The 21135-nt window shown below is 40.1% G+C and overlaps 1 protein-coding gene across 7 annotated transcripts in view; it reads left to right on the forward strand.

Annotated features, from left to right (window-relative positions):
- Positions 1 to 542: 542 nt before the first annotated feature.
- Positions 543 to 21135, forward strand: part of PTPRZ1 (protein tyrosine phosphatase receptor type Z1) — a 209875-nt gene continuing 189282 nt past the window's right edge. For 4 of the 7 annotated variants that reach the window (XM_024990491.2, XM_010804402.3, XM_024990492.2 and 1 more), the window contains exon 1: positions 572 to 905. In XM_024990491.2, coding sequence (XP_024846259.1) covers positions 848 to 905 — 58 coding nt within the window. In that variant the 5' untranslated portion in view covers positions 572 to 847. Of the gene's footprint in view, positions 906 to 21135 lie in introns of all 7 variants that reach the window. The other 3 variants (XM_010804404.3, XM_010804405.3, NM_001192272.4) reach the window with 2 other exon arrangements.

The raw sequence follows: 21135 nt of genomic DNA on the forward strand, positions 1-21135 counted from the left end.
TTCACAGTCACGGCCGGAGATTATTTGCAGTCAACCGCCCCGAAGGAAATGTGGTCTGGAACTACTTTGGAGATTTGAAAAATGAAAAGAAATGGGAACCCAAGTTACCCAGAGGGCCCCCACCTCTTTCTGAGTGTACCAACTTAGCATACGCAGAGAGGACAACAATCAAATGAAAAACATTTCCAGGGGTGAACCCCAAAGGTCAGTCTCTGGCTGCGCCGGACAATGGGAGTTGGGCTTCCTCTTCTCCAAAGGGATGAAGGAGTCTTAATGAAGAGGCATTTTCTCCGGCGAAGATTCTAAACCCCAGCGGGTTCCACAAACTCCGGGGCAGCGAAGCTTCTGGCACGGGGCGGAGGGAGGCGGGGGCGCTCTGCTAATCGCCACTCTGGGACCCGGCCCCTGAGCCGCAGCCGCGCCCCTCCGCCCCCCGCGCGCGACCCCGCTCGGCCGCACGCTCCGAGCGGCGCGACGCCCCCGCCCGTGCCCGCGCCCCCGCCCCCGCCGCGCGCACAGCCCGGCCGGAGCGCGCACCCTGCACACAGGCGCCGCCGCGCTGCAAGCGCTCAGATCGCGGCCGCCGCCGGCCAGCGAGACCGAGTCTTGGACGCCCGACATGCGCCTCGGCTAGCGACTCCCCGGCCCGCGAGCACCGTGCGTCCTCTCCTCGATTATTTCTCTCCTTCTCTCTCTTACACACGCACAGACACACGCGCGCGCGCTCACACGCACAACCTCTCACCAGTCCATCCCCCGGAGGAGAAAACATTTCCTTGGCGCCCCCTCCCTCTCCATTCAGACCCGCAGAGGAGCCGCGCGGTGGGAATCCCCAGATCGTCTGGAAATGCTAATCCTAAAGCGCTTCCTCGCCTGCATTCAGCTCCTCTGTGTTTGCCGCCTGGGTGAGTGATAACATTAACATTTCCCCTCCGGGATCGTCTGGGACACAGGTCGGGGGTTTTCAGAACCTTCGGTACTTGCTGCCGCGCCGCCATCTAACAGGGAGGACAGAGGGACGGCGGACTGGGGTGCCCACCGCGGTGGTCGCGGCGGCACGGCGGGTGTCAGTGGCGCGGGAGGATGCGCCCCCTTCCCACCTCGCACCTCCGCTGAGGTCCACCTGCGAGCAGGAATGGTGCTCCCGCCGCCGCCGAGAGAGGGGGCTTGCCCATCGCGCTCCTTGTCCTCGCAGCTCGTCTCTCCTCTTTGCAAAGTGCAGAAAGAGCCTCTTCGATACACATTTTTAAAAAAGATAAATACAGTCGTGCTGCGGGGCTACGTAGTGTATAGCATTCTTGCTGTTAAGTTCACGCTATGGATATTTGGGGGTTGAATGAGAAATACACGTGTCTGTTGCGAATTAAACACACGCACGCACACACAAACACCCGAAAGGTAGTAAGAGGAGCAGGCACCAACCTGACTTTTCGGTGTTTTTCTGTACTTTTAATTTCATCACATTCAAGTCTGGGCATTACTTAAAAAAAAAAAAAAAAGTTTTAATCAAAATTTCCGTCAACGTTCTGCCACTGCTGCCAACGTCAGATAGATAGGTTGATACTTATTGGGATTCATCTTAAACCCACCACCTTCCAGGTTACACCTTTAATATTGAAACTGCCTTCTGAAAAAGCCAGGTAGAATACTTACCTGGAATGCAGATCCAAGTGTTCCCAGCATTTTCTGCGAGAATTATAAAACTAGGTTTTTGTATTCTGTTAACGAAATGTCTTTTTTCCTTCGTGAAGATGTTCTATTATGATGGAATATAATAGGTTTGGAGGCATTAACCTGAAAGGTAGAAGATGTACCCCTGTTTGTGAGTACCGGTACTTGACTTGTTTTTCAGTTAGAGGATCCTAATTTGTTTTCTAGGTTGCTCATAATGAAATAGATATTAACCTATGTTTTTCACCCAAGAGATGGTGCTGCTCTTGGCATGGTGATCTTTACAAAAAGAAATAATTTCCATGTTCTAACTAATGGGAATTGCATTGTAAATATGGTGATAGTTGACAATAGCATGCCAGATACATGGACATGATTTAAATTCTAAAAGCTTTAGGAAAGTGCTCAGGGATGATGTGATGCACATGGTTGACATTTCAAGACTTGCAGGGAATCTGGTCCTGGTTTTCTCTAAAACCATACAATTGATTCTGGTGAGGGGAAGACATTTTTTGAAAGTGCTGCGGTCATCGAATACACACCTGTTGAATTAACGTTTCTGTTATAGATCTGTGTTAACAATAAAGCTAGATTCTCCTGGTACTTAAAATCTCACTGTAATATAAAAATAAACCAGAGAATATTTATTTGTATGCCACCTAAACCACATGCCCTGAGTATATTGTGAAGTTTTAAAATTGAGATATAATTTGCATGGCATAATTCATCTTTTTAAATTGTTGAGTTCAGTGGGTATTAGTATATTCACAAAGTTGTGCAGCCTTCCTCATTTACTTATAAAACATTGTAATCAGCCCCCAAAGAAACTTCCATGAACAATCATTCCTCATTCTCTCTGACCCTAGCTCTGGCAATCACTAATCTACTTTCTTTTTCTATGGATGTATCTATTCTGAGCATTTATATAAATAGGACCATATGATATGTGGCCTCTGGTGTCTGGCTTCATTCACATAGCATAGTGTTTTCAAGATTCATTCATGTTGTAGCGTGTATGAGTACTTCATTCCCTTTTGTGGCTGAATCCTATTGCATTTCAATACACCATGTTTTGCAAAGGCTTTTCTCAGTAAAGCATTATTAGTAGTAGCCTATTGCTTGGTGTTTATAGATTTCAGCTTATTGTACATTTTCTTTAATGCTTTGATGATATAAAATTTAACTGGAAAGAATTAAATGAGTTATTTAAGAATATCACAAGTTTATGTGATGATATTGAATGTGAGCTTGCATTAGAACTCAGAATGAGTTTTTTGAGAGTGGCAGGTAAACACTTTCATATCCCTTCCCGCTTTAACAAAGTTGGCGTTTTACATTGTTGCTTACATGGCTTTGGGGCCATGGCTACCTTAGACGGAATGAATATTTGATCTCAGGATAGCACATTTTGAAAAACGAGAGCACATTAGCTACAAATAAGTTTGGTCTCCACTTCAATTATTTTCCTCTCAGCGTCCACTAGCGAATTTGTGGATGTGTTTTATTACTCATCTTTAAAGTCTTTGGAGCCAATGAGAGGACTGGCATGTGTCGTATATGCTCAGGAAGGTCCACCTACTGAGACTTGCTGTGCAGGTTGACGGCTCCAATCCTTACCATTATCCAGAACAAGATGTAGAATTCATAAGGTGTTCATTGTTAGCAATTTAGAATGTCATAATGACCTTATCCAGAGAAGGCAATGGCACCCCACTCCAGTACTCTTGCCTGAAAAATCCCATGGACGGAGGAGCCTGGTAGGCTGCAGTCCACGGGGTCGCTGAGGGTCGGACATGACTGAGCGACTTCACTTTCACTTTTCACTTTCATGCATTGGAGAAGGAAATGGCAACCTACTCCAGTGTTCTTGCCTGGAGAATCCCAGGGACAGGAGAGCCTGGTGGGCTCCTGTCTACAGGATCACACAGAGTCGGACACGACTGAAGTGACTTAGCAACAATGACCTTAGCACTTTTTGTCTCCAAAATGTCCTGATATTTTGAATTGGACATAGGGACCAATTGCTTATTTTAAATAACTCTCCAAACAGAAAACTCTTCATCAGATTATTTGGAGTAAAATGAATTCTTTCTTTCAAAATTACTACTAGAGATCATTTTAGTTCAGATGGTAAAGAATCTGCCTGCAATGTAGGAGACCCAGGTTCGATCCCTGGGTCAAGAAGATCCCCTGGAGAAGGGAATGGCTACCATTTCCAGTATTCTTGCCTGGAGAATCCTATGGACAGAGGAGCCTGGCGGGCTACAGTCAGTCCATAGGATCGCAAAGAGTTGGACACAACTGAGCAACACTTTCACTTTTCATGGGTTTTGGGGGGGAGGGGGAGTAAGTGGGGGCGTTAAAACTATCTGTGAGTTCATCTATTTGTATCATCATATCAAGATTGGCCTGAGGCCTCAAATGTTTTTGCCAAAATTAGTTAGATCACAGTTCTTAAACTTTAGGGCACATCAGAGTCACCAGGAGAGCTTGTTAGAGCACACATTGTGGGGGCCCACCCCGAAGAGTTTCTGATTCAGTAGGTCTGGGGTGGGGCCACGTATCTCAATGTCTAACAAATCCCCATGATGGTCCACACTTTGACAGCTGCAGAGCTAGTTTGACATTTAAATGTCCATAAAGTTTCTGGACTATTAACAGTTTTTCACTGTGGACTTGATTTCTGATACCTGACAATATTATTTTTTAAAAAATCACATGAGGAACACAATATGTAATGTTATTCAACTGAAGATGATTCTTTATCCAAGAGGCAGAAAATAAAGATGACTCCAAGTTAATTCCCTAAGTGAACTTGGACCTTCTCTAAAATAATTGAGAGGCTTTCTATGAGGTGGAGAACTAATGTAATGATTGTATAACTCTATTATTTAATTATGACCCACCAAACAGGTAATGGGAAAATCTACAGTCGCTTCCTGTAAGGAGGCTTAACTATGAGTCATGGAGGAGAAGTAGGTATGTGAGGAGCGTCTTAAGGAGGAATAGTTTCTTTCAACTAATGAGAATTCAGAATCTTTGAATTAAGTGAGTTAAGGCCATGCAAGGTACACTAAACTAAAATGTTTAAATAGTACTGTTAAATTTGAATCAAATTCTGAACTTTTACATCATGTATTACTGCTTTAAGGGCCACATTAACTACAAATTATACCCAGTTCCTCTGCAAGAATTAATTGCTTAATTTATCTTGAGTGTGAAATCAGTACAATCCAGTATGTTGTGGCTCTCAGCTTGGTCTATTTATCTTCAGAAGACAGATTGTAACCAGGGACAGAAAATATTCTTGCCTTTCCTCTCCCAATAATAACTAGTCTCCATTCAAAAAATTAATTACTTTTGATTTGCAGAGTAGCAATTTTCTTTATTTCATCTCTCTCTCCTTTTTATGTAGACTATAGACTATTCACTTACGTTCACATGTCTGCACTAGACGTTTGGGAACTTGCTGATAATTTTATGTTGTGGGAATTTTGCTTCTGGCAAAAATACAGATTTTTCTGGAAGCATGAACTGCATTTCTTCATTCCGCTGACTCTGAGGAGATTTGAGTTTTGTCTTACCTGGTAGCATTGCTTGACTACTGACTCGCCAACTGTTTAGACTGTTGTATGGAAATGAACCTCCCTCCTTCAGGACGAGAGGACCTCAGAGGAAGAGTTTGATTGAGAAGATGAGCTTGTGTTTTAGTTCTGTTTACCATGTACTCAGAGCTTGCCAGGTGCAGACCCAGTGCTGAACAAGTTACACAGATTTGCTCATTTCACTCTTCCCCAAACTTTTTCAGATAGGTGTTTCATTTTACACATCTTTCAACTGAGGGAACTGAAGCACAGAGAAGTCAGATGACTTACCAGATGTCACACAGCCTGTCTCAGTCTGTGTGTTCTAACTCTCAAGTGTGAGACTCCTTTCATTCCTGGGAGATCAGTTTGCTGTTTGGAATTTACTAATTCATTTCATATAAGAGGTGATGCTACATTTCACGTTCCCATTTACTTTCTTGCAGATCTCCATTCATGACTTTTTCCATGTGCTCCCATATTACTTTCTGTCTCCCTCTTTTTTTAAAAGAAGGCATAATTTATCATTTCTAATGTACCATTGGAAAGTTTTGACAAATGCATGTAGTCAGGTAACAACCACCGTGATCCAAATATGGAAATTCCCATCCATACTGTTTTATTTATTTATTTTAATATATATTTATTTTTGCTTGCGTCGGGTCTTAGTTGCAGCAAGTGGGCTTCTCCTTCGTTGCAGTCGCTTAGTTGCCCTGCAGCATGTGGTATCTTAGTTCCCTGACCAGGGGTTGAACCTGCATCCCTTGCATTGGACAGTGGATTCTTAATCACTGGACCACCAGGGAACTCCCCATACTATTTTAACTACTCCTCCATTGCAAGTTTCCTAAGTACCTGGCATCTGGTAGGCACTGATAATTAAGCAGCACATCAGTGTCCAAAGTCCTAATACTCATTACCTTCAGTCCAGCTGATCTGAATCAGTCCCCACGTTGAACACCTCCTTTAAGTCTCACTTTGAAGATATTTTCTTCTTTTAGAACTAGTTGAGAATAAGTCTTCCAAAAATCTCTCTTAATGTGTTAAATATCTTAACTTTAAAATATTTTAAAATGTTTCCCACTTCATGAAGGGAGAATGATAAAAGTCAGAACCAGTTTTAACTAGACATAGGTACTTCCGATTGTGCTTTAACATTTAATGTCTTGTTGGGAGTAATTCCTGGCAGCAGCCACAAGTTACAAAAGGAAATCAGTTTTTATCTGAGTTTGTAATTCTTTGGAGGCGTGTATAATGTCCATACAGGCATTAAGGGACAAATTATTTGATCATATGGCACAGTCCTAAAACACTTCTATTTTAGAACCGTGCTATGCAGTGCCATGGCCACTAGGTGTAAGTGGCTGTTTAATTTGAAATTTATTGAAATGCATTGATTCAGTCCCTCATTCATGCCAGCCCCATTTCAAGTGCTTAGTGGGCATATGTAACTAGTGACTGCTGCATGGGGTAGTGCACACAGAGAATATTTCTATCTCTGCAGAAAGTCTATTAAACAGTGCTGCTTTAGAATCAAAAGTTGATCAAGTATTGATTGATAGTACTGATGAAAAGTCAACTCAGCTAAAAAGACTCCTAGAGTCATTAAAATTATTTGAAATGTAAACATGTGGATTATTTTTGGCCTGTGCTGTGTCAGCCATACAGAAATCACAGAGACATTCTGGTGGCTGGAAATAGAGCAGCCATAGATGAAGGAAGTTAAAGGGCCACTTTGTGGCCTTTAGGGACTGGTTACTGGGAGAGAAAGAGATGAGCTGATGTCCCAGGAGTGAGAGCTGCCACAACTCCTTTTCTGCATTTGTTCTAACATTCACTGTGTTGCTTTGCATGCCTCTGCCTGTCTCCCCTAGACAAGCTAGGCAAGCTTCTTGAGAGCAAAGACTGTGTTTCATTCGCCCTTTGACTTAGCTTTCTTGGACTTAGCACCTGTAATGGGTGCTTAATAAATCTTTAATGCAGAAGGTCATAGAGAGACAGTACTGTGAGGCTTCTTAGTAGTAGCTTTTTGCTGTTGAGATCAGCCAGTTTCCTCTGGCATTTCCTTCTTTTTGATTCTGATTTCAATTTGAAGTTAGGTCAGCCTTGATCTTTAGCCATCCATCTTTAACGCCACTCCTGGCACCAGACCTTCCTTTTCTTTGGTTCTCCCAGAAATGCACCTAAGCATCACCTAGATCCTGACACTATCTGTGAATAAGAAATACAGCCCGCATGACAGATGCTGCAGGTGTAGTGGCAGAAGCAATTTTGAGTGAGCATTTAATAATTCTAGGTGAGTTGGCAGCAATGAAGCTCGGATATGTCCTGGGGGCAGGGCATCAAGCCAGTGTGTGTGTGTGTGTGTGTGTGTGTGTGCACGCACGCGTGTGCACACGCTCACATGCTTACCTGTTAGGGAGACAGGGCAGTGGGGGTGAGGGATGGTCAGTAGTCAGTAATGAAAAATGCAGTATCTTGATCCCACGAAGACAGTATTCTTAGTCAATCAGAAACCATCATGTTGGATGAAGTCTTATCTGATCAAGCTGGCCCTAAGAGGTAGTGGCCCAAGTCAGTTCTGGAATGCAGATCAATGACAGGAAGTGCAGTCACCTTGTGTCAATATTCGTGCTTTAGCAATCTGTCTGTTTTGTCATTAATCCCAGAGGTGATGTATTGCACCTAGTTCAGCCCTGCACAGAGCAGATATTCCACGAATATTTGAATTTAGTTGAATTCAAGTGGAACAGGGCATGGAATGAGTTAGAAATTTTCACAAGAGTCAAAAACAGAAAAAGAGATTTGCTCTTTGATTAGGATCTTTGCTGTATTTTCTTCTCACTCACTTTTTTTTTTTATTGGCTTCTGTTTCCTTTATACCCTACTTCCTTTGAGCAATAATTTAAAGGTGAAAAGAAATTCAACATAGCTCAGCACTGTGATAAAGAGTTTGATAGGAAGGAAATTGATACTATTTGATATCCTTATTTAAAAATATTTTTGATGTGTTAATATAATTTGGGGAATTTGGTAGTTAACGTAATTTTTAAATTATGTATTAACATTTCTTTCTGCCTAAAAATTCTAATATGTTAACATGGGAGGAGTGTCTTTTTTTATTGTTTCTGATACTTCCACACAGATATTAGAGTACATGTGATTAATCAGAGTCCTGGTTAATGGGAACTTTCTGGTTTCATTCAATAAGCAAGTATTAATTTATGTACACATTGACAAAAGTAAATTTTTTACAAGTTTCCTTGGAAATATTGTCTTTACATATTTGAAAAAAATGATTTATTAATTAGCAAGAAAGAAGGATTTTCTATTAAAATATTCATAAACAGTGTCCACTGGTACCTTTCCATTCTTGGAGAATCGTTCTAGCCTTCCCCACTTAAGTTCACAATTTTTCTGTTCTTTGACCATCACTGACCAAACTGCTTGTTTTTTGATGCTGAGAGCGCTAACGTATTTATTTAAAGATGGGTCTTCATACTAGACCTTTTGTTTGAGCTGATTAACTTAGTACCTTGAGCAGGAATAAAAGAAAATGTTGCTGTTTAGAATGCCCTCTTTTTGCAGAGATCCTGGTCACCACTAGAGTCCCAGTTATGTGTTTGGAATAACAAAATGCTGGCCAGATATAAGGAACTTTCTGGATTATCTCACGGTTTTCAGTCACCTGGTCAGCAAATTAAAAATCATTTCTGTAATGACGTTTTTGCCCTTGTATTCTGACACTGCATCTTCTTGAATAGGACTCCTAAGTGTGGCAACTCACCTGGCACACAGAATTGTGCAGAATCTTGGTCTGCCCGTTGGAGTGCACTGCACACATGATCTCCTCATCATGTTTGTTTTGGTGTGATAGAAGGTTGATAACCCTTGGTCTAGGTCAGTGGTTCTCAGTCATGGCTGTACTTTGAAATTGTCTGGTGTTAACGGGTCGAATGTTTATTTTCCCCCAACATTCTTCTTATGTTGAAAGCCTAACCCCTCAGTATGATGGTATTTGGAGGTGGGACCTTGGAGACATCATTTGTTTTAGATGACATCATGAAAGTGGAATCCCGTTGATGAGATTAAGGCCCTCATAAGAAATGAGAGACCAGAGCGCTTTCTTTCTACCTAGTGAGAACACGGAGAGAAGGCAGCTGTCTGTAAGCCAGGAAAAGCACTTTCTCCAGGAACCAAATCTTCTAGCCCCTCGCACTTGGATTACTCAGTCTCTAAAACTGTAAGAAATAAATGTTTAAACCATCCAATCTATGGTATTTTTATAGCAGCCTGAGCTGACTGTATACTAGGGGAACTTTGAAAACATACTGATGTCTGGCCCCTACCCTGGATCAAGTACATGTGAGAGTGTGGGCCCCAGACATGAGTATTGTCTTAAAACTCCCCAGGTAGATTACAGAGTATGGCTGGTGTTTAAAATGACAGATCTGGGTCAACCTCGTGATACTACTAAATCTTAGTTCATTTTCCTTAAGGTAGCTATGTTGGCAAGTTTCATGCCATCCTAAAACAAAGCTAGTGCCACAGGACAAAGGCCCTGGAAAACTTCCCATCCCTCCCCCCTCTTCTTAAGGCAGTTTCAGTTTCAGAGTAACCCTAGGCGGAGGAGTATGGACTATAGTGGTTGACCTCATAGTCTTTGAAGTCCAGAGGAACTTCAGGAGGCCAGACAGTCTTGGAGTTGGTCCAGAGATTCAAGTCTGTCAGCAGATGGGAGGATTACTGAACCACTTGGAGATGGGAGACTCGGGTGCGTTTATCAGGGCATGGACACATAGAATTGTTTGTTTTGTCAATAATACGTATTCTTACTGTTTAATTCAGTGGTTTGTTTTCTTTCTCCATGCATAATTTGTTAGAGTCAGAGTTATTATTTTCTCTTATCTAGTAGATACAAGATCTAGCTGTATCTTTTCGTTTCAGCAATTTATTTTGTGGGTGTGTTTTTTATATTACATTTTCATTATTTGCCAGGTCTAGGCTGTTTGTTTTTACCATATTTGAAAAGCACTAATAACCCCATTTTAAAGTTAACAAAGAACATTTTTAGATGGTCCAAATAACTGTTTTAATATTTTTAATCTTAAATGACTAAATGGTGAGAACACAAGCACATATCAATTCATTGAATCTTTACTGAGCACACTGTTTGTGATAAATATTCTCCTAGAGAGAATATTCCTCTAGCATCTGTTAAACCTTTGGAAGAGAGAAAGATCCATACATAAGTAGCTCTCATACTTGGCAGAGTTTGTAGAATATGAAAGTGTGAGTTGTGTGAGAGTGTAGGCTAAACTCACCTCTGGGAACAGTTCTAAGAGGAGATGGGGTTGGTGGAGATCCTGAAGGGTGAAAGGATAGGTCTTCAAGGGTCACTGTTTGGGAGGGTATTAGTGGTAAAAAGGATGGCATGCACAGAAGCATGGAATGAAAATGGTAACGTGATGTTTTGAGGGAGGAACAAATTGGGAAGGGTGTGTATTAGTGGAATAGTTTCAAATGGCAGGTAGGATTTTGGAATTTATCCCATATATGAGGGGGAGCTATTGAAGCGTTTTGAGCAGTGGAATGACTCGAGTAGGTCTCTTTTCTTTAGGAAGATGACTTCAGTATATCAGTGTAGGGTGGATTGATGCAGAGTGAGACTAGGAATCAGGAAGCTCAGGTAAAAGACTGTTACCCTGTGTACTAGTGGAAATGTGATAGATCATTTGGAGGTATAATAAGACCCTCCTCTGCCAGGGACCAGCCCCGGCTGATCCAGGGTATTCGAAGGAGAGACGGCGTAGGCAAAGATCAGGAAACAATTGCTTAATTAAATGTTAATTAAGGATATAAAGAGTAATAGAATGAGGATAGCTCAGTAAAATTCAGTGAAGAAAAGAGGCTGAAATAAGGATAGCTCAGTGAGGAAATTCAGTGGAGAAAAGAGGCTGAATAATTCAGCCAGAAGGTAAGAGAAAGAACGACATGGGGAGACCAAGTTTCGGTGAACAAGGCCCGCACTTTATTTTCCAAAGTAATTTTTATACCTTAAGTTATGCATAGAGGATAATGGGGGAAGGGGTAGAGTCATGCAGCAAGCCAGGCTTTCTTCCTGCAAACTTATCATATGCAAAAGCTTAGGTGATTTGCATCATCTTCTGGCCCGGAGGCCTGTTAACATTTTAAGACCCTTTCTTCAGAAAACTTATTTTTCTCTAAAGGTGATAAGTCAAGCGCCACCCTCCAAAAGCATTAGATAAAATTGCATTCCTACAGAGCAAAGGTGTGGTGGGCTATAACAAGAAAAAGAATTAACTCAAGGGTCCCAGGTTACAAACATTAAAGCTACTACTTACACCAATTATATTAATCAGTACACTGCCAGGGACACAGCAGGTAAGGGATATGGAGACTTAGCAGCAAACATTGGCCCAACAAGTGAAAATCCCTTCACCAATACAATTTCTAATCAATCTTTTAACTACTCAAAAGAATCTGTGTTTAGACAGTTTAGAACATCTCCTGCCTCTCACAGTTGGGAGGCTCTGAACAATCACATGTGGCCGGAAAAACCTATTCAGGCAGGCTAGAGGATTTCCAAAGGAGTTTGTAGGTTAAACACTGTCACACCCAGGAATTATTAACTGGAGCTGTAAGCTAACTCTTTTTTCAGAGAGAGGTAGTGGGGGACAGCCCCCCGTAAAGTCAGAGGTGTAGGTGAAAGCACAAAGCAGAAAGTAGGCAGACTCTGGTTTTGGGGGTAGATTGCTCAAGAATTTCCAGGGAGACTCCTGAGGCTTGATCCTGCCTTTGCGTATGCCAAGCCTCCTTCCTCATGACCTTTGCCAGGGGCGGAGCTCGCTCCCCGCACTCCTCTTTATATAGTAATTGAATGTTTAAAAGTATTTCAAATACATTGCCTCCTATGATATGTGTCATTGGTATGATGGCTCGGACTTGATGTCATTCTTACTTACTCTGGAGAGCAAGTCCTTGGTGGTCCTCGGTGGAATGTCCTCTCTGGAAAGGTGAAGATGTAGCTAGGAGCGTTTAAAGTCAGAGAAATACCAGGGAAGGAGAAACGGAGGCAGCAAATACATACAGTTCTATAGAGTTTGATAATTGGAAGAAACAGACATAGAGGAAGATAGTGTGAAGACTGCTTATTTATTGACTAGTAGAACAACAAATTGGTTACCTCAAGACGGAGGAATTGATGGTAAACATTTCCTCAGAACTGATTAACTCAGCACCTCGAGAAGTAATAAGAAGAAATAGTGCTGCTAAAAACGATCTATTTTTATTGATTTTAGTCACAACTCTTAAAAAAGCTTTTTTTTTTTTTTAAGGATAGGAGGGATTTGAGTATATTCATGGTGTCAGGTTAACTTTAGTGTCTTATCAAAACTCTCTACTTCATTCACCTTTAAAATCCTTGTGTTTGGTCTTTTTAAAATGAGCACAGGTACATTGTGACATTTCAGTCAGCTGTCTGCCAGTAAGTGGGCTTTCTTAATATCCATGATCTCGGATTACTTGAAGGCTATCACATTCCTATCACATAAGCTGATACCTTTGTATACTGCTGGCAGCTGGTGTTTTACATAAAAACAGTGCAGTGGAAAAATGATCCAGAAAATAGTCTTCCTAGAATTTGTTTTAAAGTTGATTTTAGCAATCTTTTTCTTTCAAATCATGAAAGGTGGAATAGGATTTTATCTATTGTATATCTCTTAAGATGTATTAAGAATGCATGAAGTGGTAAATTAATGAATCATGAAGTTTCAGAAAAGGATAAAATGGCAGCTATCAAGGATAGAAATGTAAGCATATTTTCCTTGTGTAATGAAAAAATACAGCTATATTATGTTGTATGAGTTGAATGCAAGGCTTTTGTATTTAAGATGTATGGCTAAATTAATTCATGAGTAATATTTGGGTACAGTCAAGTTTCCTTGGCTTTCAGAGTGGGGAAATGACATTTAGTATATATAATACTTTAGTATTATATAAATATATTTATAAGTATATATGCATATATTATGTTTGTGTGTGTGTGCATGCTCACTTGCTCAGTCATGCCTGACTCTTTGTGACTGCATGGACTAAAGTGAGTCACCACTTCCTACTCCAGGGGATCTTCCCTACCCAGGGGTCAAACCCAGGTCTCTTGTGTCTCTGGCATTGGCAGGTGGATTCTATGCCACTGCACCACCTGGGAAGCCATATATTGTGTAGATATGCATATACACATGATAAATAAATATGGATATTTACTATACACACACACACACACACACACACATGCATGTTTTCTTGCTTCTCAAAACTGATACTGACTTGTTAAGCTTTCAAAGATGATATCTTTGGGAAAAATCATTAAGTATAATGAAAGGAATTGTCCAGGATATTTTAAGCCTGACTTTTCCTTCCTCCTGTGTAAAGAAAGGAGAGGAAGAAGGTCTGTCTTTTCCTGTGACCTGAATACAGTGCTGTTCTCCAAAGGGGTTGAGTCCGGTTGTGATCAATGGAGCTCATTTCACCAACCTCACTGAACAGCCACTGTGTGCTTATCGCTGTGCTTGACTTCAGTAGTTTTTCTCTTTGAGGAGTTAATCTGATTACAGATATAAAACATAACCTAGTGGGAGCATATTAGAATAGAGAATAATGAAATACATGTTAGATTGTATGAATCAGATTTTAAGTCTGTGAAAGTCATTTAAAAATACAAAATAAAGATGTGAATTCATTTTAAAAAACGTCTCTGTGAGCAAATGAGCAGCAGTTCCTCTTTTTTTGAACATGGAGCATTTACTGTTTCATTCAGTAATTTTAAGCTTTTTTTGTGTTCCCTTCAATATTCTACCCTACCACATTCAAAATAAGTAGCAAAATATATAGGCAAAATGTGTGGGTTAAAACACTCTTGTATGTTCTCTTCAACATTACTTACTGCTAGGAAAATGTCACGTAATTTACATAGTTAAGTCTGTCCCGAGTTGAGGGTAACTTTTTGGTGGTGGCAGCTGCTATTCTGTGACAAAGGTAAACACTTGGTGCTACAATTCAAAGAAAGAATTGATATGCATATGATTCTTAGTTAAAAGTCTATCAGAATGGGACAGGAATTTTGGACATAGATAGCAGTGCTGTCTGCTAAATGGATTCCTGGAAAGAAGCACAAAGAATGAAGTCATGTTAAATTAGCCAGTATGGTTAGTGCATGTTGTCCTGAAATCCGTTATGAAGCAGTACAACCTGGGCATCATCCATCCTGCAAGAGAATATCCCATAATGCTTCTCTCTTGCCTGTGGTTCCAACTTATTTTCTTACTAACTTTTCATTACATTTTAGTCATTTAGTATTCTTGGCAGAAGAGATCAAGAACACACAAGATGCTTCTTTGTTCCTCAATAGTTTATTCAGAATTTTACCCCAACCCCCTCCATCCCCCTCCAAAATGACTGAACATCCGTATAAAAGTATTCCGGTTCGGTACTTCCCAGGAACTTTTCAAGGTGGCTGTTTTCTCCTCTTCTCCCCCTTTCCTCCCCTCTCTACTCCATGTTTTAAAATTAGAATTTTACAGCATCTATTTGAAAAAATAAAAGAACTGTTAGTTTTTACAAACATGATGAGAGATTAAGTTATATTCAACACAATAGCTTTCAAGCAAGTGAAGATAAGAAAATGTTTAGCCAAATACTCTCTCTGCTAATGATAATGGCATATAAACCCTTTTACTGGGAGAGGGGTTGGGTCTTTTCTGAATACTGGCGGAGAATGCGTACTTCCACATAGTGAGTTTTCCCTTTTCATACATGGGGAGTGCTGACTTTTTAAAACATGAGGCTTTGAGACTGTCATACACAGTCTGCTGGAGATTTGTTTGGGTGATTGCATTGCTGGAGAAAACTCACTGAAAGTAGGTCATCAAGAAAAGATTGATATAGACTTTTTGTGTGAAAGTAATTATGCTTGTTTATTGCATTCTGCTACATTCTAGTATGCCAGACTATGCAGTGCCAGTGAGAAAATATGTTCTCATCATCCCACTTAGGATTTGTAGTCTGCCGTTTAAGTTGCCGCTGATTGAACTTCTTAAGATTCTTATACCATACTCAATAACAAAGAATGAAAAGTTTTTGCATATTGCCTATGTTCTTGCAGCACCACCTATAAATTCCAGACACATATATTGGTTGATCAAAACATATCTGGAAAGTTCCACCATATTAAATCTCTCTCTCTCTCAGGCATGCATGCTTACACACACATAAATGCACACATACATGGACCATGAATATAGCAACAAACACATCTCTTATTAATTTAGTAAATCCTCACCAAAATGCATACAGTTCAATAAACACACTATAGTCATTACTTACATGACATAAATCATTGCTTGTCGAAGGCCAGTGTTAAAAAGGCCTTTTGCAAGTTTAGAAACTTGCATCACAGGAGAAAGATTTTCCTCTTACTACTGTGTTTCTATAATTCTCAGGAAGAAATCCTCCTGCATCTAACCTCAGTAATGAAACACAATATAGGAATGAGGGTTTCCATCCCTGGAAACCATTGAGAAAACAATAGAACAGATTTTGTGTTGTTTTTATTGTTCCTACTCATTTTGGGGAAAGACCCGTAGGTTCATGTAACTCTTGATATCATATGGTGTCCTTAGGAAGACAAGCTGCTTCAAGACCTGAATTCAGGCTGCCTGTCCAGATTGTCCTGAACTTTCTCACCTGTAAGCCTTCATTTTGGCTCAGGGTTTTCCTTTTTCTTTGGTGGCTTGTTCCTGTCTGCATCCCTGGTTATTTTTCACCTCCACTGTGAAGCCTTCTCTGACATATCCCTGTTCTTGGGCAGAGACGGGGTACACATCACTTCCATTGTATTTCATTTGTTTTTGAGGCTCTTTCACTTGAAGGAGCCTGATATCAAGACTCTAGAGACCCCTGGCCCATACAGTAGGTGCTCAATACTTGTGGCATAAGTCAGTGAGTGAAATTCTTTCCAAAGCAGTTACCCTAAAAACAGAAAATATAACAGAATCTCTCTAGTCAAATGAAAGTATCGCCACCACCTCAACTCATTCAGTGCGCTCCTTGGCAGGGTAAGAAACTTGGGATTACATTCCTAGCATTAGGAATTAGAATTCAGTTCACCCTCAAATTCACTCAATCCTTCTTATTTAAAAACAAAAACAAACCAAAAATAGGTCAATCAAATCACATTCTCACTTTAATAGGTCCAAGAGTCTATATAGATTTTGGACTGAATTGGCAAACCATCGTGGACGACTTCCTAAGGGCTTTTTCCTCTTGGCATTCAGACTTTTAAGAAAGAAAATTAAGTGATTGGAATAGAGTACAATAGTGAATGCAGAAGAAGGGAAGAAAGATGACTGGCCAGAAACAGGAGAGAAAGAGAACTATAAGTTTCTTTATTCTAAGGAGCGGTGGGAGAATCTACTTTTTGGCCTGTACAGCGGATGCACCATTTCTGTGGCTAAGTTTTCCCTGTATTTCCTGTCAAGCCAGGGTTTTCACGAAACAAAAAGATACCGGATCCCTCTTGTTAACACCTCCTCATCCCTCCAACACCCGAGCCAGTGCCAACCAAAAGCATTCCTCTCGGTTCTTTTTATCCTTTTTTTTTTTTTTTAAAACCAAGAACAAGATCTGAGATATGTGAGATCCTGTTTGATTCAGGCATGGAGAAAACACTGTATTTTACAGCCCCTGGTTACCTGTTGCTGTCAATAGCTGTATTGTCAGCCTTTTATCTTGGACCCAAAGCTTTAAAATATTTTTTGAGCAGCCTGAGTTTTTGATTTGTAGACTTACAGCTGTTTTTCTTGGAAAAGAAAAAGCCAGTGTTCTTCATACCTGAAAGTCTCTAAAAATGTGGAAATAGCAGAATTATGCCTTGCCACGCCTGAGGGGCTGTGAGGGACTTTGTAAAACTACGTTTTGTGACAAGAATCAGAGTATCTTTTCTTTGGGCTGCTGACCTTGTTTACAACATAGCTGGAGAAGACATGCAAAACACAAAGAGATTATGGAAACAAATAGATTGCTAAAAACAAAAATCTGTTGAGATGGCGTAAATGTTTGGTGACATACTATAGAAGTTAGTGTTCTGTTCAATAAAAATGGTTTACACACTTATGAGACTAACAGATACATAGAAACTATTTGCACATAGAATTGTTTAACTTCCCAATTCTACGAACAACAAGGGTAAAATCTAATTCAGGAAAACTTATCCTGGTTAGAGTAGGACAGAGGATCCACTAAAATATATAATCACTTGTACTGAAAAATAGTCATTAGTTTTAACTTAGGGTGAATTGTACTAATATTGAAGAACAGGTGATTTAAGAAGTTATTTTAAAGTTTATGTTTTACTATGTCCAGGACAAAATGTAATCATTAAAAATGAAGAAATATAAAATTAAGAGAAAAACAGAATGTCTGAGGAAAATAATTACAATATTCAGATATTTAATTAAAAGACATTAAAAAAGAGTGCTTATTTAAATAAATAGTAATGCTTGATAGAATATTAACTAGGTTATTAAAAGTTTTAAAAGGTATTATTATATAATAGCTGGAAACAGCAATATTTGATCTGATGAAGAACTGACAAATAGCTATAAGTAATGACTAAGGCTCCCATGAGATTCCTTTGGGAAAGGTTTTAAAACACAATTACATAAGGAGTTAATTAATTTATTGAAGTTTTAAAATTCTGAGCACAGAGAGGAATTGTGTGGATTTAACATGAATTTCCATCCTGTTGTTTAAAGATGTTTTAATTATTTTGGTTATTTAAAATGAAGCCTGAGTTAAAAGTTCTGTGTGAGAATCCTCACACAAAATTCAGCCATTCATGTTATGGTTCATTGGAGGCAATGCTAGTCTTAAGGTTATGAGTGGTCTATGTTTTTGGAAAAGCTTACTGTGACTTTGGAAGCTTTTGATGAGAAATTATCTGTGCAAAGCAGAAGGGGCAACATGATATTAGAAAATGTAGATGAGAGTTCTCTGAGTGTTTTGGAAGAACTTCCATCCGGAAACAAGTCTCTGTGCAAATGCTTACAGCTAACAGTCACATTTTTAGCAGCAGAATTTGGGGGGGGGGCATTATATACATTCATAATTAAATCATTTATTTTTTCTTTCACATTGTTAGCTTAACATATGATAATACAAATTAATCAGTAAATGTGTTTAAAATAATGGGTGTTTCTTAACATGCTGTTAGCTCTAACATTAAAAAAAGACTTCTGCTCCATTTCTTCCTTCCAGTTAAACTTGTGTAAAGTATTTCCTTCTCCCTTTGTTCCCCTCCCATTTACTCCCGGACCACTCTAAACAGGATTCCCTATCCACAACTCAGAAAACTGTCCTCATCAATTACATCAGTAATTGATGTAATTGGGTAGCCAACATGGCTACCCCCCAATAGTCAAGGTCCTTGGTCCTCATTTTGTTGATCTTCAAGCAGCTATTGACAGATATCACTTTGTTTTTCTGGCGACGCTTTGTTCACCTGACTTATAGAGCCCCAAACCTTGATATCTCATTGATTACCTACTTCACTGGCAACCTCAAACACTTTTGATGGTTTCTTTTCATGTCCAGAACCTTTAAATATAGGAGTCTTCAAGACTCATTTCTTTGGATGCTGCACTATTTGCCTAGTGTGTGCAGTCGTGTCCAGTTGCCCACCAGGCTCCTCTGTCCATGGGATTTTCCAGGCAAGAACACTGGGGTGAGTCACCATTTCCTACTTCCCAACCCAGGGATCAAACCCAAGTCTCTTGCATCTCCTGCATTGGCAGGCAGCTTCTTTACCTTTGCATGTGTGTGCCTGTGTTTTCAGTTGCTTCCATCATGTCTGACTCTTTGCTATGGATTGTAGCCGGCCGGGTCCTTTGTCCATGGGATTCTCCAGGCAAGAATACTGGAGTGAGTTGCCATGCCCTCCTCCAGGGGATCTTCCTCACTCAGGGATCGAACCCACATTGCCTGTGTCTCCTGCATTGCAGGCAGATTCTTTACCCACTGAGCCACTTGGGAAGCATATTCTCTACCTGGATGACTCCCAGATTTTAACTGTTTGTTGAGACATCTGTGGTACCAAACACTTTTTGTTCTCATGTAACCATTATAGTGCTATTATAGACATTACTGTTGTGCCCCTTCTTATTCATCTTTTATTTTCCTTCAAGTCACACCTGGAAAGTGGCAGAATGAAGATCGAAACCCAGTTCTGTTGCTTTCAAAACCTCTGCTTTTAACCCCTGTGCCTTTCAGTGAAAATAGCTTTATTCGTAATCATGGTTGGAGTTAAGGTTTAATGTAATTTCATCTTAGCACACACATTTCAAAGAACTGATCTCTTTGGGGAAAAAATTAACATGATTTGGCAACCTGAATCTTGACATTTTTACCTGATACTGTTGGTTTCAGGCTTACTACCACCAATGGTGCTTTCTGAAACATGGACATTTGTCACTGTTCTATCTGCCTTTGTGCCTGCCTCTCTCCCCAGACCTGGGGCACAGGGCTGTCTGACTGCCCCCTATGCCACTGTCTTAATGCCCGTATTTCACCAAGATCCCTCCCTTTCACCAGCTGGAAAGTCATCTTCACTTTCCCCACTAAGAAGGAAACCTGGGCAAATGATCTTTCTGAGCAGAGCAACTTTCTCTGCCTCTTTCCCAAAGCAGCTTGCAGTGGATACATTTACTCTTCATGGGCAAAAAGTGCAAGTGATCAAGAGACCCTTAAGGACTGTGGTAGCCAGAAATAGCAAGGAGTGTGATGGTGTATGATGCCATTATCCACTTTCTGAATTCATTCTCATTCAGTCATTTAACTCAGGTTTTTGAGCAATGGTTATTTTCCCTAAAAATTTACAATATCATAGTAGTCTATTGGTTGTCCTAGTTAAGTAAAGAGGATGACAAAGAGGAGGAATAAGTGGAGGTGGAAGGAGAAGAATTTTTTTCCCAGTGAAGGAGGGATGTCACATCTGTTGGTGGTATAGTTCAGTCTGTCATAGAAAGTGATAACCTGAAAATGTATAGAGAGAAGTATGACCCATTCTGGTGTTGAAACAATTAAACATATAAGCATTTGAAGACATCCAAGAATATGTGCAGACTTCATAAATCTCACCACACTCACTGAATTCTCATCAGAGAAGATCTCTTCTAATCATGCAAGGATTGGATGGTCTTTCTCATGTTCTAGGAAAAGTGTAAGTATAAAAACATCTAAAAGAAGTAGGAAATAGATGTTTCCCCAGTCCAAAAGTACTGTGATAGCATGCAGTTCAGGAGGTGTCTCTGTATTAAAGGAATTTCTTGGAAGTCTTTCATCTGCTGTTTTGGGTAGCTATAGTGTAAATGTAATAGGTGTTCATGCTAAATTGCTTCAGTCATGTCTGACTCTTTGGTATCATCTCTGTTATAGTCAAATAGTGTTTTTTAGAGGATGAGACACTGAAGTTTGTTGTCAACCCCTACTGATTTAGAAAAAGCAGTGTTATTTTTTTCCTGCAAAGATAGTGGCAAATTCATTTGTATTCCTACACTTCCTTTGAGTAGATGAAGAAATAATCGTGAACGTGTTTGAGTAAACTGAGAATTCTGCCTGAGAAGTGCTGCTGAATGTATTGCCGATTTAGACATCAGACCAGGATGGATGCTACTCCAACCATAAGTATATCTTGCTGCATAGCGAGGTTTTTCGTACATACATAGTCTACCGAAGTGCAGAGTGAATTACTTAACATTGTAGTGATTGATTAGCTTGAAGGGAAAAATGAACGCAGAGTATACTT

Source organism: Bos taurus, chromosome 4 (genome assembly GCF_002263795.3).
Source record: "Bos taurus isolate L1 Dominette 01449 registration number 42190680 breed Hereford chromosome 4, ARS-UCD2.0, whole genome shotgun sequence".
Classification (NCBI taxonomy): Eukaryota; Metazoa; Chordata; class Mammalia; order Artiodactyla; family Bovidae; genus Bos; species Bos taurus.